Source organism: Physeter macrocephalus, chromosome 4 (genome assembly GCF_002837175.3).
Source record: "Physeter macrocephalus isolate SW-GA chromosome 4, ASM283717v5, whole genome shotgun sequence".
Classification (NCBI taxonomy): Eukaryota; Metazoa; Chordata; class Mammalia; order Artiodactyla; family Physeteridae; genus Physeter; species Physeter macrocephalus.
The window spans coordinates 132,326,553-132,345,091 of record NC_041217.1 but is presented as its reverse complement, the minus strand read 5'-3'; the positions used below and the strand labels follow the sequence as shown (position 1 = coordinate 132,345,091).

The 18,539-nt window shown below is 40.1% G+C and overlaps 1 protein-coding gene across 14 annotated transcripts in view; it reads left to right on the top strand.

The window, feature by feature from the left end:
• Window positions 1–18,539, top strand: part of NFIA (nuclear factor I A) — a 381,629-nt gene that overhangs the window by 244,611 nt on the left and 118,479 nt on the right. For all 14 annotated transcript variants that reach the window (XR_008617261.1, XR_008617263.1, XR_008617262.1 and 11 more), the window contains exons 5-6: window positions 10,254–10,371; window positions 16,416–16,543. Coding sequence is in view for 11 of the 14 variants with exons in the window: in XM_055084573.1 (XP_054940548.1) it covers window positions 10,254–10,371; window positions 16,416–16,543 (246 nt within the window). In the remaining 3 variants the exon portion in view is untranslated. The remainder of the gene's footprint in view (window positions 1–10,253; window positions 10,372–16,415; window positions 16,544–18,539) is intronic.

Genomic DNA, 18,539 nt, shown 5'->3' with positions numbered 1-18,539 from the left:
TTCGTCAACTACTCTTTCTTCTGAATCCCGGCTCACAGTATGTGTGGCCAAACATGATATTTTTTCTGTCCTACTCTCCTCACCCACTAGAGAAAGAGCCACATAAAGTAAAAGGTGTTCCCACCCTTACCTACAAATTGAAATGTGCATATACCTTGTGTTTGGTGTAGGCTCTGGCAGCCGTGTTATGACCACCATGTCGGCTGAAATTAGAGCTATGATAAGAACAAGCTTATGACGTCAGCAGACCCATCAGCCAATGCTGTGCATGAAGGTCTTGTCCTTTCTGTTATACTCATACCCCTACAGCCTTCCTGGTTAGAGCTGGCAGTGAGTTCTCATAGCAAGATTTAGAGGGCCTCTTGTTTTCTTTTCTTAGCTGAAGCTCCTACTAAATTTACCAGACTATGAACATTTTTATTGTAAAGGTTTGACTCAGGGAGAAGCAAAACACATGACACCTTGATGTACATACTATTTTGTTATCACGATCTCTTTTCATATACTCATCTATTTCTCATCTTTTCTAGGTAATTTTTTCTTTGGGTAATATATTATATAAAATCTATATGCAAAATGGCATAATGGTATCATAAAATAGTCCAGGATAATAGATTTGGGGATCTGGCCTCACCAAGTGACTTTGGGCAACATTTAACCCCTCTCAGCTGTGTTCTCCTGATAGGTAACCATCATTTATTCAATCAGCAAAGATTTATTAAGTGCCAATTGTGTGCTGGGTCTAAGTCTGAGTGCTGGAAATAGAAACACCTTTCAGAATCGATAGCTAGTGGGAAGCAGCCCCATAGCACAGGAAGATCAGCTTGGTGCTTTGTGACCACCTAGAGGGATGGGATAGGGAGGGTGGGAGGGAGACTCAAGAGGGAGGAGATATGGGGATATATGTATATGTATGGCTGATTCACTCTGTTATAAAGCAGAAACTAACACACCATTGTAGAGCAACTATACTCCAATAAAGATGTTAAAAAAAAAAAAGAAAAAAGAAACACCTTTCAGGAGTGTTTCAAGGATGAAGTGAGAAAATGTCAAGAGTCTAGCACATAGTAGATGCTCAACAATGGTAACTACTATGATTATTATTGAACAACGCCTCTGTCCTCGATCTTTCACTCAGAGCTGATCCTTGAGTTGCCCACACTATCAGCAAATTTATTAAAAATGTGTGTGTGTGTCTATATGTGCTGAGTGTGTGTGTGTATAAATTAAGAAGGACTGATTTTAGAATTCATGTTCTAAAAATCAATTTATTACAAGGACCATTCTAGTGACCCTTTCAGAGTTAGTAATTCCAGTAGAAAAAGAGCATGCCAATACTAGATCTAATTCATCTGCTTTAGGAAGCCAGAAAATTCTTATTCCACACGTTTTCAGCCAAAGCCTATGTTTCTGCATTATTCTTGGAATTTCTCTTCCAGGGTATAGAATGCATAACAAGATGTTTAAAAATTCTCGGTCTAACATTGACACGTTAACAACTTTTTAAGTGGCCAGCCACACCATGGTTATTTTTATCAGAGTTTTTCGAAGTATTTGGTTCTATAGTATTTGAAAATTTTGCTTTCTCTTACATTATGCATGGAAAAATTCCAGTATGCTGGAGGTCATTGCTGCCAGTTGGTTTTTAGTAAATCTTCATTTATGCACTCATAAGCCTCAATTTTTAAAGAGCAGATATTCATATCCAATAGGTAACTAACATTGGGGAACTAAAAGGCATTTGGGGGCTTTCCAAAAGGCTTACACAATAAGACTGCAAATATTATTGAGATTTTGGCTGGAATATATTGTCCTCACTATAACTTTTAATGATTACAAAGACTGTTGCTGATGACCCTATAGGCATGTCTAGGACGAGATTGAGGGGGTTCACACTCAGGAAAAGCCACATATTAGGTCAAATACTGGGAACTGAGTTAATCCAGTATGTGATTGGTGTGAGGACATATTAGCACCCAGAATTTTTCAATAGGTGGAGGAGAGAAAAAATTAAACAGTTCTTGGTGAAAATATTGAGAAGTATTGCAGACAGCTGGATTTGTAGGTTGTTGAGATGGGACTCTGTTGACATAGTTTGGTTTCCTAATTGCTAATGGTCAGATAGTCCCAGTGCACTCTTGGTTAAGGAGCTTATGTTTAGAAGCCCATCCTTGGTTTATAGATCATTGTGGTGAAAAGACCTTTTAGGCTATCATATCTGTTCCCTGTCAGAGAAGACTTAATCCCATGGCTGAAGCTGTATCGTATACTAAACGGGTACCACATTTGACCTCAACCAAAAAGCTAAGAAGAGATGATACTCTAAAATGCAGAAAATCAATTTCAGTCCCAAAGGCAGAAGCCACTAATGCAAGAGATCTGTCAGCATCGCTCACCCCGCTGTGGGTTGCTCTGCAGGACCAGGTGTCAGGCCCTTCACCCAGTGAAGCACTGCCTGCCACTCTAAAGACCTGTAAAAACAAAGAAGGGAGGAGGAGGAGGAGGAGATAGTTGTTTTGCCAGTTAAGTGGTAGGTGATAAATATTTCTCCATTTAAATCTTACTGAATTCATCTCCCCAGTAACCAATGGTGAAGGAAAGACAAGGAGACTAGAAATGTGGGTTTCCCCTCTGTTTCTTTGGGCAGGTATCTAGAGATATCTGGGTTCAAATCCCTACTCTGTCACATGTTTAGCTGTGTGATCTTGATCATGTTACTTAACCTCACAGCTCCCTTTTCACTTCTAAATGAGAAGAATACAAGTGCATTTTCCATGTCCCCATGCAAGGATGAAATGAGATAATTCAGGTAAAACACCTATCCCATTGCCTGGCTCTTAATAAATACTCGATAAGTACTAGTTCTTCACCATTTTTCATTAACAAGCTCATATAATTCTAGTTCAACTCAGTAAACATTTGTTGCATGTGAATATATGAAGCATCCTTCACTGTGTGCTGAGAATACAGAAATAAGTAAGAGACAGTTCTTTCCTTTATAGAGTAGATATGTAAGTTTACTGAGATCCGAGACTGGACTTTATGGCGATAAAGTGCCTGAATATGCTTTATTTACAAATTGAACTCATAGTAATTATCTATCAAAGATAAACCATCTTCATGGCTCATAGTGGGGAGGAAGAGGGTATCAGTAAATGGTTCCTATTTTCGTAAAAGGAAAATATTGTTTTAGAAATAAAAATTCCTCTATTTACCTTCTTTGCCACCACAAATTTACATATTCCTTACCCTGTGTCCTCAAAACGTGAATGTGTGAAAACAGTGCTCTGTGTTAGCTGCTTTTGGCACCTAATGCTACATTTCATAATGAAACATTGCTTCAATCTTATAATAGCAGGGAAGTTCATTTTCACCTAGAGGGAAACCCTTGCTTTGGTTCAGTGCCTTTCTTTTATGTTCCATTCTGGAAAAACATACTCCAAGCCTGCATTGGGTCAGACCTTTCAGAATGGAAGAGTGGGGAAAGGAGATCAGCACACGGTTTACAGACTAGAAATCTGCTTGGCAAAGGAGTTGCTGAAGACCGTGGCGTAGAAGCTGCAGAGAAAGTACCTTTATGATTGATTTGCATTCAAGTCAGACTGACTGCCGTGTGGTCATTTTTCTAACCCATAACTGCTCACACTGCAGCAGTCTGCTATCTGCAGGGTGTCTGAATTATAGCAGTCTATGTCCGTGTTCCCTCTTATACAAATTACTTACACTGGTTTCTTTTTCCATGCAAATTCATCAGTTTTACAGCCCTTCAAAGCCACAGTCAGGAAACTCTGGCCGAGAGCACAAATTGATAAAATGAGTTAATTTTACTATACTTACTTTTTTCTTTCTAAGAGCCCTCTCTCATAAGCAGTGTTCAGGAAGCATATTACGGTAAAAGGAAGATAACAAAGGAGTTGAATTTTCTTGCCACAAATTACTTTCCAAGTTAATTCCCTTTAACGATGATTCCAGATTTGCTTGAGTTTTCATAGCATTGTGCGTTTACAACTGTGCCTTTGATAGAAAGAAGAACAAGTATTTTCCCATGTTCACTCCTTTTGTGCCAGTGACATGGACTTTCTTAACAAGATCTGTGCCGCTAGAATGCAAAACAACACTAAATTGTGCTGGGCCCATAGAACTGTGTGCTGTTGTTGGACTTTTTTCCCCCCCAGTCTTAAAGTACAAGTTCCCAAAGTCTCAGTGAGTACATTAGAGTATGTAATCTAGAGAGAAATAAACCTCTCTTTTTTTTTTTTTTTCAATAGTTATTTTACAAGTTGGAAATCCAGTACTAAATGCTGATAGTCTTTTTGGGGCGATACCTGTTAGCCAATATTCCATCTTCTTTAGTTGCCATGCAAATTTGAGGAAAGACCAGCTATGACTGTTAATCTTTAAAACGTAAACCCCACGAGGGCAAGCGTTTTTATATATCTTGTCCACTGATGGATCTCAAGCATCTGGAGCAGAGTCTGGCATATTAAAGGTGCTCCATAAATATTTGGTGAATTCAACTGAATGCAGCCTCTCAGGAGGAGATGTGCCATTAGCCATAGGCTGGCCGCACTAGTCATTTAGTTAATGCTCCCCGCTGATTCCCATGGAACAAGTTGTGAACTCAGTGCACTGTCATCTCCCAGGCAGAGTAGCTTGAAATTTTGGATAGAGTTTTTTTTTTTTTCCATCATCTTCTCTTTCCAGCAATGCAAGCCTGAGCAGATTGTCTCTGGTGGATGGCAGAAGTTCAATAACCACAACCTTATCCAACTACTAATGTGTACAGAAGAGCAGGTCATTAAGAGGGTTGGCTACTAAAGTAACCCCTTTCTTCCAATAGCCCACATTACTGTAATGATTCCTTAATAGCAAACCGTTTATTAAGAAATGACACAAAGACTACATTCTACTCATGACAGGAAAGAAGGGTGGGGGGAGGGGGATGAATGACTTAGGAATAACATCTTAAGAGACAATTCCCCAACGTTAACCTTTGGAGGAGAACTCCTCGGTGGAACAAAATCCACAAATACTTCAGGCTGGAGTAATCACAGTGCCGCTTAAGAGATTTGAGGAGCTGGTTCTCACTATTTATTTGTATTTACAGATTTCTAAGTGTCATTTTGCACTGCTTAAAGTTTGGGAGAGGGGGTGCAAATGGAGAGGGAGGGTGTAGTTATTTACTCTTCTTAATTCAAAGTATATTTACTGATCATCAGCTGTTTGGGAACATAAAAGAGGCGGTGGGATCTGTAGGATTAAAGGCCATCTGGTATAAGGCCTCTGACTTCATGACCTAGGAAAGTTACTAAACCTCCTTGTGCCTCAGTCCTTTCTAGTGGTGTTGTAAGGATTAAATAGGATGAGGTGCTTAAAACTCTTAGCCCAGTGTCTGCCCAAAAGTGATGCTTAGTAAATGTTAGTCCTTGTTGTTGTGAGGGTGATAGTTGTAGCAGTGATGGGTGGTGCTGGTGGTAGTGGTGGTGAATTTTCACTTTTATCATAATGAATATTAGAATTATGAGGTCCAAAGAGTTTAAGTGACTTAACCAAGTTCTGCAGGTGGTTATTGGCAGAGCTGGACTCTAAACAATCTCTCCCAGGCCCTGACCAGCACTTTTTCTTTGCCCTGGGATGTCTATCTTTACAGAGCTCAAATTGCACTCAATCTAGTTGGGTAGAAAATCTTATGTATGAGTTAATTAAAGAATGATGAAGCCTATGGTCAAGTATGCATGGAGCAAAATTCAGGTTTCACAATATACAGAGCAGACAGGAAATGTTGTAGTTGGTCCAGTCCTTCCTTGACATCCCCACGTTTGATTGGCAGTGGCTAAAATCTCTGCACCACACCAGCCGGCAGTTAGTCATTAGCTTCAGAAGCCCAGCATGACATCCTGGACAGACACCTGACAAATCGTTTAACCCTCTCTCGGCAACTTATTTCCCTAATTTGCAAAAAGGACGTAATACCATCATTAGCTAAGAAGCACATTTTGTTATATACATCTTTTTGATATTTTATATTTATTAGAATAGTATAATCATTTGCTCGTTTATGTCCTTCCATAGTGTATAATTAGAAACATGTCTTTTATACCTGTTTACTATACAGAAAGAGGTGAATAGATACCAATTGTGAAAATTCTATTTTCTTCCTTGACAGTGTAGTTTAGGTCTCCATTCCCTTTCGCCGGGAATCCCGAAGCAACCTACCCACTGACTTCCCCACCTCCGGAGTCTTGGTCCCCTTATGCGCATTCTGTATGCTGTCGTTACATTAACATTCCTCAGATTCAACAATTATTTCATCATCCCGCTACTCAGAAAATGTCATGGTTTCCACAGATCACTCACTTACCTCCTACCTCCAAACTTACGTACGTACTCTTTTGCTTAGAAACCCTCTCCTATCTCCTTCTGGGCCTCTTTACATCCCAACCATCCTTGAAGGCTCAGCTTAAGCACCCACCCTTCCTGGAGTTAACCCATTTTCTGATCCCACAAGCCAGTGGGATCTATTACTCCTTTGAACTTTCCTAACACATTCTTTTCATTTTCCCTATGAGATTTAACACGTTCAGCCTTGCATTAGATATTCAGGTATTATTTTATTATTCTGCTAGGTTGTAAACCCTGTGGGGACAGAGATACTACATACCCTTTTATCATCTCAAGTTTAAGGCCAATATTGTACACGAAAGTCAGGGTGGTGCAGCAGGAAAAGCACAGGTTTCGAGGCCAGACATCCTTGAATTTTAATCCTGGCTCTCTCTTTCTTGCCTTTCTGTGATCCAGGACAAGTGATTTAACCTCACTCCAGGGCTTAGTTCTCCTCAGCTAGAAAATGTACCTTTCCTGAAAAGATTGTTTTGAGGCCTAAGTTAGATATAATAAAGTGCTTCTCAAAACATGGCCCCCCAGGTACTCAGAAAAGCCTGCTGAAAGTACACCTTTTGAGTTCTTAGTGACTTGTCAAGGCTCTTCCTGTTCTTCAGATTAGAGGCACTGAGAATACCCAACCCATTGCAAGGATACTTTGACTGTGACCTCTACACGCAGATATAAGGCTTTCTCTCTGGCTGTCACAGTATCACTGAATCAGAATCCATGCCAATAAGCGGACATTCATGCCAAACATACATACAGACAGCACCGGGTGATGTTTCCTTACAAGACTCTTTTCAAGAAGGCAGAATTTAGATGCTCTTTTTTAGATTATAGCTACAGTGTACTAAGTGGATCACAGGAAGTAAATAAACAGGCAAGTTAAGGAACATTTCTGTGGGCTTAATTATTTTTTTATTCTCTCTGAGAAATAGACACACTACATGCACGCATGTATTTTTCTTCCTTCACCTGTTCTGGCTCCCTTGACATTCTAAAAATATAAGCAAGGTAAAAGATATTTTCCAGGGTAGAACATGATAAAGTGTTAAATGGAAGAGCAGCTGGATGTTCACCAGTAGATGGGGGGCCTCAGACTTCTCTCAGTGGAGTCAAGTCCATCTCACTCACATCTTGCTCTGTCTTTCCTTCCAAGAGGGAGGGAGCGGGGTCATCCAGTTTCCACGGCGCTCCATCCGGCGGAAGCCTCAACCCCATCTTGAAACTTGTGAAGAAAATCTAAATCCAGACCCATGATACTGATTAGCCTTATCCTCTTTTTTAGTTAACGAGAGATGCCAATCTCTAAGCTCCATGAAGGCACAAACATTAAGCACCTATTATATGCCATGTTACTAAGAGGGATAGTGGGTGGTCCATGCCCATATTAGAGCAATCCTCTCCCCACCCCATGGCCTATTTCAGACATAAAATATTATGAAATCAAAGGGGAGATTATGTAAATAAATTTAATATAAAAAGCAAATTTGGGAACAACTAGCAAAATTATTAATTAGAACTCCCTTTACACTTATTGTCAAGCCTAACCATTTGTTTTTGAAGTAAAGGCCTTCCTCCATAGAGCCTGTCATTGAGAAATGTGTCTGAATTTCAGAAAGTATGTGTGAATTTCAGAGCTTTCTATTTCTTAGCAGTGACTATTTTTATATAACGATAGTTGCGATTAAGGTTTAGCCATTGCTATTAATCAAACAACTAAATGTTTATTTTAGAAATTGCTGTGTCCTCTCATGCCTTTTCTTGATTCCATAGTTTTATTATGGCTTCACAATTCACCCAGTTTCCCAAGCAGCCGTCCTGGGAATTATTCCATACTCCTCCTTTTCCATTATTACCACACTCAAGAAGTCAATACATTTTCTCCATTCTAACTCCTAAACAGCTGTCACCAGGCTCCTTTCTATCCCTTGAATTTAGACCACACCCCCAGCTTCTCTTATTTAAATGAACTCCACTGGCCTCCACGGTTTTACTGATTATATTCTTTAACTGCCACCCCTCCCCACTTCAAGCTTACCCTCCTGACAGGTGGTGTGTCTAGCTTATAAGTGCAAATTTGATGACAGCATTCCTCTACTTTGTTGGTTCTCCTTTGACTAACAATCAATTCCATTTGACCAATGCTTACTGACTTGCCTCCTGGTGTCAGGGATTGTATTAGATACTAGCAATATAAACCCAAAAGTCCCCAATGATTGTGGAGTGTGATGTCCTTTAATAGCTTATAAACTTGGGAATCTACTGAACTCAAATGCATGTTCCTTAAAGAAACCTACCTACCCTTCATGACCTGACCTTAAATCTCCCGTCTTTTCCCCATGTATTATATACGACATCATATCAAGTTATCAGAAATCCAATCACATTTTATGTTCTCTTACCTTTATGAATGCTGTTCCCCCTGCCTAGAATGCCTCCATTTCTCTCAGTTGGGTAAATCCTACTTGTCCTTTTAACATTCTTCCCAGGCATCACATTTACTGAGACCCTTTTACTCCCTTGAACCTCTTATGCCTCAGCTGGGTTACATACCCACTTCTGTGCAGGCATATCAATTTAGGAATAACTCTAGCAAAGGACTTATCAGACTGTATTGAAATTAATCTGTCAGCCTCACTCTCTAGAGGTGTTTCAGGGTAGGGACCATGTCATTCATTTAAGTGCCTTCCTTACCCAGCACAATTCTTAGCAACAGCAGACTCTGAGTAATCATTTGCTGAAAGAATGAAAGTCCCTGGTTCATGATTTTCCTAATTATCCTTTCTTCTTATGGATATGAGCCTCTATTTAATTTATTTGTATATCCACTTCTGTGGGCTTAAAACTCTCAAACTAATGCCTCAATACAGAAATATATGCATCTATTGCTCCCATCTTGTGTAATCTTTCAAAAGAACAGATGATTTGCACTTATATAGTTACATCACTGATTTTACACAGAATTGTTTTCCAAGATTGATAGATGTTATTTATTCATTTGAAAATATTTATTAAGCTACTCCTGTAAACAGGATATCCAGGACATAAAAAAGTACAGAGAATCACATCTCCCACTGGGGTCAGCTCTGAAAATCATGTGTTGTCAAAGTTATTTTTAACAGTCCCTTAAATCAGAGGTCGGCAAATTCTTCTATATAAATATTTTCTGCTGTGTGAACCATATGGTCTCTGTCACAGCTACTTGTCTCTGCTGTTGTAGTGTGGAAGCAGAGACAGTATGTAAATGAAGGGGTGTGGCTATTCCAGTACAACTTTATCTACAAAAATTATGGCTCAGGGACCATAGTTTGAGGACCCTGCCTTACATTAGAAGGTGGGACAAATAGTAAAGTAAAGATGTATGCAGGGTGCTGAGGTGATTCGGAGTAAGGAGAAATCACACATTTCTCAGGGCAAGAAATTGGGAATGGGTGGCCTAGAAAGATGAATTTGCAGTTCAGAACTAATTCCAAAATGCAGATGAGTGGAAGCTATCAGGATCAGACAAAGTTAGAAAAGCCCAGGGAGTATTTTGTCTGGTCATTCAAGAAAAGTTTCAGACCAAAACGTGGAGGTTTTTTTGTTAAAAGCATCAAGGAATGTTGCAACCTTGGTGACAATTTACCATTGCAAAAAGAGAAAAGATGAAAGGTATGTTATAAAAAAAAATGTCCTTCCGATGTAGATGATTTTTATTGTCAATATTCTTTTAAGGTCCTAGTTCATTACTGATTATTTTTGATGATCTTACCATATAAATTCAAAAATAAAATGTGTTAAATGCGACACTGAAATATGCTCTCATTGGTCTTTTATTTACAGAACTTACCTGATATTTCTTTCTTTTTTTTTTTTTTTAATTCTAGCACCAATAGCTGCAGGAACTGGCCCAAATTTTTCTCTCTCAGATTTAGAAAGTTCTTCATACTACAGCATGAGTCCGGGAGCAATGAGGAGGTCTTTACCCAGCACATCCTCTACCAGGTAATTTGATTGATGGCTCATAAAGTGGTCATAATTCATAGTTACATACCTTGATTTTAACTCTGGGCCTGCTAGACACTTAGCAGTGTGTCTGTAGTAGTAGAAGATACTAGAAATGGGTTTAGCCCCAGTGGATTTTCAGTCTTGCTGGGGAGAGAAAGCAAATACATATGCAGCATGCATATATATGTATACACACACACACACACACACACACACAGACACACACACATACAAGTCAGTGAAAAATTGTGTGGCATAGGCTGAAAATAGTTAAAGACAGCTTTATCCAAAAAGAGTGACTTGTGCTCAGCTGTAAACTGTAAGCATTGGTCGGGGTTGGTGAGATGGAAGGTAAAGGAATGATGTTCTGGGTGGGGTGAAGACACGAGCAAAGGCATGGAGGAAGGATGGATGATGAACATAGCAGGTTCTCAGGAAATTAAGGACAAGCCTTGACTAGGGAAAAGGGGGTGTGTTTTGGCTTGTTTGGCAGAAAGCTGACACTGGTGACATCAGCCCCAGTCTCCATGCCCACAACAGACATTACAGCTCAGTCCTAGCTCTTTTCCTACTGAGCCCCGACAGGTCTCAAAATCCAGTCTACTGGTGTTGCCCTGTGAGATGCAACCTATTTGATACCCTGGTGTGAGGATGTAAAAGCAAATGCAGTCCCCCAGCAGTGTGAGGCCAGATCATAAACACTGTTACACCGGGAGACCTTTAAAAGAGCAAAGCTAGAAGAACATAACCAGATAACAATTCTGGAGTTCTTGATCCCCTTGAGGTCACAAAGCCAAAATCAAAATGAAGCATTTTGCAAGATCCTGTTGTCTTTAGATAACCTGTACCAGAGGGAAAGGGATTAGGCATTAAACCCACAGTATTCTTTTACAAATTGGCTTTAGCACTGGACTGTGACAACAAAGAAAAGAATGGTGCAGAACAATCTTTAATGTTTGTGTACTTCGCAGATAAACGTTTGACAAAGGTATATTCCTCCTAAAGCAAGTACCAGAGTTTTAGGATTTGAAACAATGGCCAGATGATAGAAATTTTCCATGGTAGAGATTCATTCTTACCTTGACTTTACGTATTTTAACCATATTTAAACCATATATTTAATCATTACTTTAAAAAAAAACAGCTTAGTCATTACCAGTACCTTGAAGACAGTTAAAGAAACAGTTATTCCTTAAATATAACCACCAGATTCTACCATCATCTTTCTTGCTGTTTAAATGTCCCCCTCAGTTCACTGGGGTATCAGCTCCTCAGGAAAAAAAAGTCTCCAATCCGAAAAAAACACTTATCATAAAAGAATGAGATTGTGAACACATTTGGATGTTAATACATTTTGAGGATTTTGAATGTTTGCTGATGGAAGAGACATTGGGTGTAACTACACTCAGTGAACATGAAAGAGCTTTGCAAATACTTGTGGTCAGTGATTAATTTAAAAGTTGATGGGCTATTTGTTTTTCATACGTGTGCTGCGTATGTACCATGGACATCCCAAATATCCTTTCAACTTCTCCAGATGTTTTGTTGCCTTTTGTTGTGATTCTCTGTGTGGAAACCTGGTTATTAATGTTGTTTAAAAGGCTAGTGTCGTTCCTATAATCTGCAAATAACTAACCCTGATAAGGTGCTAATTATAAACAGCATCAGTAGTTAATAACTTGGTGATATGTTTGTTTTGCTCACATTAGGCTCTCCTAAGATGATTCTTTTAAAATTATTCTTTAACTATATAGACTCAGCAGAATTATCTGTGTACAGGTGAAAAAATGTGCCCAGAAGAATGCCCCAGATTTACATATAGAAAAGTTCATCAACCAATCAATATTTGTTCATGCTGTGCCACTATTAATTGGTCACCTGCTCTGTGGCAGGCACTGTATTAGGTGCTTTACATCCCTGATATGAGTTAATCTTCACAGTAATTTTACAATATAGACAGTGTTGCCATTTAACAGTGGGTCAGCCTAGAGCTCAGAGAAGTTAAGTAACTTGCCCAAGGTGACAGACCAAGTCAGTGGCAGAGTCTACATTCAAACTCAGGTCTGTTGGAAATTTAAAACCATGCTCTTTTCACACTGAATCCTCTTAGGAATGAGGCTCACTCTTTTAGTAAGGAACAATAGAATGGGAAGTCCCCAGAAAGGAATATCCAGCATCTCTACTTTTCCTGGACACTTAGCATTTACTATTTTGAATTATTATTATCATCTTTGAGGTATGTACAGGTCCTGCTTCCCCATCTGGACTGTAAATCCCTTAGAGAACAGTGTCTAAGTCTTCTAAATCAGCAACAAACATTTATTAGGTCCCAAGGATATTGTCCTAGGCACTGTGGATGTAAAGTCAAGTACAGGAGCTTTGCAATCCCGAGGTAGAGACTAACGAATGGAGATTGTCAGTTCAGGGTGCTAGGAACACTCAGGAAAGATGTGTTTTGCTGTTTTGTGGGGACAGGGTAAAGCTTCTAGGCTTTGTACGTAGTAGGAATTAAGCAAATATTTGGAATGAAGGTAGTAGTCTTACCTTAATTTCTAGGTAGAATTGATAGGAACAAAACAAATTCCACACACAAGAGAGACTGCTTGGAAGAGTATTTATCCTCCCTCTTATATAGAGATCTTACTGGTCCTTTCCAGTGTTCCTCAAATGTTTCTGGGAGAGTAGAATCAGTGTGTTAGAAAGTCAAGAGCAAGAAACCAAAATTAATGACTGATTCATTTCTAAATTTAAAAAAATAAAGAAGACTGATAAGCATTAACTGTAGGTTCTGTACCCCTTCATAGTAAACATCTGCAAAATCATAGAAGGGTAGTATAAAAATAGGGATAGTATACACTTTTTTAATCCCAAAGAAGTTCATCAAGATAAATCAACTGTCAAGTTTGTGAAGTCAGTAAACTTTGTCTTGGAAGCCCTCCACTCGTCCTTCCTGGCACTTCTAATTTCCTTCCCTCCTGTATCCTGTTCTCTCCTCCAACCTGTGTCTCCACTTCCAAACATTTATCCTGTATCAACCCTTGACAGTCCTTGCTTTCAAACTAAGGGGTCAGCTGATATCTACAGATTCTTTCACCTTTAGGATTTAATAACTGCATGAGTATTTGCGTTTTATTAGAGGACACCAAGGAAATCAAAAGCTTTAGAAACTCAGAAAAGTATTAATAATGGGAGAATGAAGGGCAGTGACGTTGGCCTTTTGGGTGAGAGCTCACTGAGTCATGACACTTGGGCGAGTCCTTGTCACAAGTACTCATATGACCGTTTCTAAATCTGTAGCCAAAAAATAAATAAATAAATAAATAAATAAATCTGTAGCTCAATTCAGCAGTTTTTGAGCATCTGTTATTAGTCAGATACTGTGATAGGCACTAGAGATTAAAAAAAAACAACCAAAAAACAAAAAACCTGATAGTCTCCTTCCCCACAGATCTCACAGTTTTATCAGTTTTATCAGAATATGCATGTCTTACCTTTTATTTGCCAAGGAACATAAGGAAAATATTTATTTTGTTTCCAATTTGTATTCTTCCAACTTCCAAAATTATTTCAAGCAGCTTTCAATTTAAAAACACAACAGATAGTATTAAATATAGAGAGGATAGAAACCATATGGAAGATAGGAGAGATTATTATGTCAGGAACGTGAACCCAGAATTATGCCTTACGTTTAGCCCTGAAATTCCTGGTTGCCAAGGCAAGAAGGGGAAACACTAGGTTATATAATGTGCATTTTCTAATAAAAGGAAACAGTAGAAATTCATTTAAAGAGACCATTTTTTTTTCTGGTTTTATGTATTAGGAGGAATTTTTGTGTGTATATCCTTTTATAAAGGACTTCTATTAGATGCAGTTTTACATAAAATACAGAAAAGTTCTTTGAGTGGCTCTTTTTCATTGAACTTCAAGGAAAGCCAAGCAAAGAACATTAAATAAGCTATTAAAGGTTTTTCCTTTGGGTACTAAGCTAGCATGCTACAGATATGTTGCTTTCCTGTGGTCTGGCTTTAATGAAAATAGCACTTAAAGACTAAGAATCCTGGAATGCCAAATTTAATAACTAGAAATTCGTACCTTGAACTGGGCCCTCTGCATTTTTTTACTCAGGTTGCTGCAGTAGCCTCTTAACTCTCTCCCTGGGGAAGGTTCCATCCCCTTCTTTTCCCTTTGCTTTTCAGAAGCCATCATCTGTGCAACTACCAGAGTGACCTTTCTAACAGATGACTCTGATGTCACTCCCTGTTTAGACTTTTTCAGGGAGTCTCCATTGCTTATAGGATAAAGTCCAGACATACAATATCTTCTATCACCCCTATCCCCTTCTTTTGCTCTGCCCCTCCTGCTACATCAGCCGTAGCAAACACCTGCCAGTTCTCTGCATGTGTCACACTCTGCTCATGGTATTGTTAGTGCCTGATATGCACCTCCCTCCTGGAGTGATGTTCAAAATAGCAGATAACCTGTGTGACTCAAGCATTACCAGTTAGGACAGACCTGCCCTGCCACAGTGTGAAGTCCTGGAATGCCCCCCTGATGTGCCAAACCTGAACCCTTTAGGTTCGGGATGATGAGTCTGTTCTGGCGCAAAGATGGGATGACAAGGTTGGGGGAAATGTATGGGGCATGGGACAATGGCACTTGGCCAACTGGTAAAGAAGTATTTCAGTATTTTAAAATCCAGAATGGCTGCCTGAGGGGTGCATCAGCTGAATAACAGCCTGTCTCTGCCCTGTCCTTCTTTCTGCCCCATCTCCTGACACTCTCTTACAGACAGTTCAGGAACCATCTCCTATGGGAAGCCTTTCCCGAGCTTCCCTGTGTATCACTTTTCCTTCCTCCTTCAAAGAACCCACTATAACCTCTGTGTGGTTCCATCATCATACCTGTATTTCTCTTTGCACAATTTTGTTTACCTCTCTGTCTTCATCCACGAGATTCTAAACCCCATGGAGACAGGGGTTATGTCTGATTTATTTCAATATAGCGGCATTTAGCACAGCACCTGGCATGCAGAAGGTGCACAATAAGTGTTTGATGAATGAACACATATTAAAAATTCTGTACCCTGACACAGGAGGAAGAGATTTCCCAACAAGCACTTGCACCAGGTATGAAATCTACCAATTCTGGTATGTTAGTGACATAATCAGTTAACACAATGAGAACAACATTAGCAACATGTAGCATTTCACTACCTTTTAATTCCTGAAGTCTCAAATTGGGAGGAAAAAAATTCAGTCCTTTAACTGGTAGAAAATGGAATATATTCTGGAAATGTCCCAACCATACCTATGCAAAACTAAAAAATCCCCACCCTGATGGCATAGAATTTCATTTTGGTAATTTTGTTGTAGAGAAAGCGCATAAAAGTCACTGGGTCACTCTTTTTTCCATGTCCCTTATTCACACAAGGAAGTGTACTCCTTCCTTCTATTTTTATCTTGTTTGTTCACTGTTTTATCTCTAGTGCCTAGATCAGTACCTGGACTGCTGTCACTGTGCAATAAGTATTTTTTAAATGAGCAGATCTAAATGGAAGATGAGAAAACATGGCAAAAAACCAAACAGCATTCCAAGCTTTTCTTCAAGGGTCATGCGCCCTGATTTTTCTCCTTTCTGGGGTGCCAGAAGGGATTGAATTGATGTCTAGGGACATTGCTGATGGCTACGCCCCAGCCACCGCTCTAGGAGATGCAAATGTGAGCTTACTACTGACTCTTCCAGGTGGAGACAGGAGCGGGAGCCAGCCACCTGTTCCTCAAAGGAAAAAGGAACCGGAGGTGGGGGGCAGCAGAAACTCGAGTGACAATAAAAATCAAACCCAGACACTTGCAACAACACAGACCCAAGACTTTGTTCCACATCCAGTGACTCACTAAACAACAAGAGCCTAAAGAGAGCCCATGAACTACACTGAGTTGCCCAACTGCTTCCTCCCTTGGCTTTCTTTCCACCAGAGATGCCATGTCCAGGAGAAAGGTGCTTTGGATGACTTTTAAACATGTACCCGTTTGTTATTTCAGCTCCACAAAGCGCCTCAAGTCTGTGGAGGATGAAATGGACAGTCCTGGTGAAGAGCCATTTTACACAGGCCAAGGACGCTCCCCGGGGAGCGGAAGTCAGTCCAGCGGGTGGCATGAAGTGGAGCCAGGTAAGCGGGCTGGGCGGTGGGCTTGCAGCCACCCCTGTAAAGTCCAGGATGCGTGGGAGCCCACACCAGGCATAAAGGGAACTCAGCAAGCTCAGAGCAGTGGACTTTTTCCACGCGAACACGTGTTTGTACCTGACTGCCGCTTTTATGAAAGGGTGGTAGCGCAAGGATGCCCTTTAACTGAGGTGAAAGACTGAGAATGGTGTGTAAGGTTTTCTACTCTTACATCTTTTCACCTACACTGCAATCCAGCGTTCCATTTGCCTTTGCTTTCATTTTATACTAATTGCCTTTTGGGTCTGGTTTTATCTTTTAATAATCAAAATAAAAATCTATCAACTTTTTCAACTGCGTTGATAACATTAGCAAGGTAGATTGGGTTCCCTGTGTGATAGCTTGTACTTGGATCTTCATAAAATGAGGAGACTTTTAAATATGTTTTCCTGTTACTGGATTTCATCATGATTCTTTTTCTATTTAAAAGGAACAGCTATCTTTATGTCCCTCTTTCATGGACTAAGCAAATGATGACCGTTAGTTTAACCTCCTGGGGTAGTTTAGTCTTGGCTCTGGAGTCTTGAGTAATGTGACTAATTCTGATAGCAGAAGCTTTTTGAAACTTTTCTCAGTGTCTAACCTCCACATGGGCAAGGGAATATCTTCTCCAGTGGCTTCCTTGATATGCAAAGTCAAATGCTGTAGAGAATAGAGTGGGCTTTGGAAAAAGACAGGCAGAGTGTAATCCTGACTCCAGCTCCTGCTGGCTGTGTGATTATGGGCAAATTACCTAATCTCTCTGAAACTAATTGTCCCCATTTTTATAATCTGTCAATAATAATAGCTATGTCAGTGCTCTTGAGAATTAAATGAGGTAATATACATAACCTGTCTATGAATCACACCTAGCACAGTAAGTTTGAAAAAATTTCCCCAACCCATGCCTCAGATTAATTCCCTGCAAAAACAGACAAGCGCCAAGAAAATCTCTGAACCCCTTCATCTTCAAATCTTAACTCTTTTCTCTCCTCTCTAACATATCAAAAGAGAATCCTCACAGGGTGTGACTATAAAGGAAATAGCACAAGGGAGATTTGGGGGATGATGGAACTGTTCTGTATCCTGTTTGTGGTGGTGATGGACAGGAATCTATACATGTGTTAACATTCATAGAAAAGTGTGCCTTCCACTCCTGAACCCCCAGGCAGTTTTGCTATATGATAATTAAAAACAAAACAAAACCTCAGGCCCCACTGTCTGAGTCCTTTATCTTGTTCACTTTACTAAAATGCAAAAATTTCACTTTGCCTTACTTCTACCTAATCTTTTCACCCAACTTATTCATTCATTCACTCACACCTTCACTGGGAACTTTTCTCATGATGAGGAACTATGCCTGGTTCTGGGAACTCAAGGATGAATGGGAAGGCTATGGCTCCTGCTTTCAAGGAATTCACAGTGGGGGTGGAGAAGAGACACATAAGAAGATCTTTAGGGGAGATTGGTTCAAGATGGCGGAGTAGAAGAACGTGAGCTCACTCCCTCTTGTGAGAGCACAAGATTCACAATAACTGCTGAACAATCATGAACAGGAAGACCAAAAAAGATACCCCACATCCAAAGGCAAAGGAGAAGCTGCAGTGAGATGGTCGGAGGGGCGCAATCACAATAAAATCAAATCCCATAACCGCTGGGTGGGTGACTCACAAACTGGAGAACAATTATGCCACAGAAGTCCACCCACTGGAGTGAAGGTTCTGAGCCCCACGTAAGGCTTCCCAACATGGGGGTCCGGCAATGGGAGAAGGAATTCCCAGAGAATCAGACTTTGAAGACTAGCGGGATTTCACTGCAGGACTTTGACAGGACTGTGGGGGAACAGAGACTCCACTCTTGGAAGGTACACACAAAGTAGTGTGTGCATCAGGACCCAGGGGGAAGGAGAAGTGACCCCATAGGAGACTGAACCAGACCTACCTGCTAATGTTGGAGGGTCTCC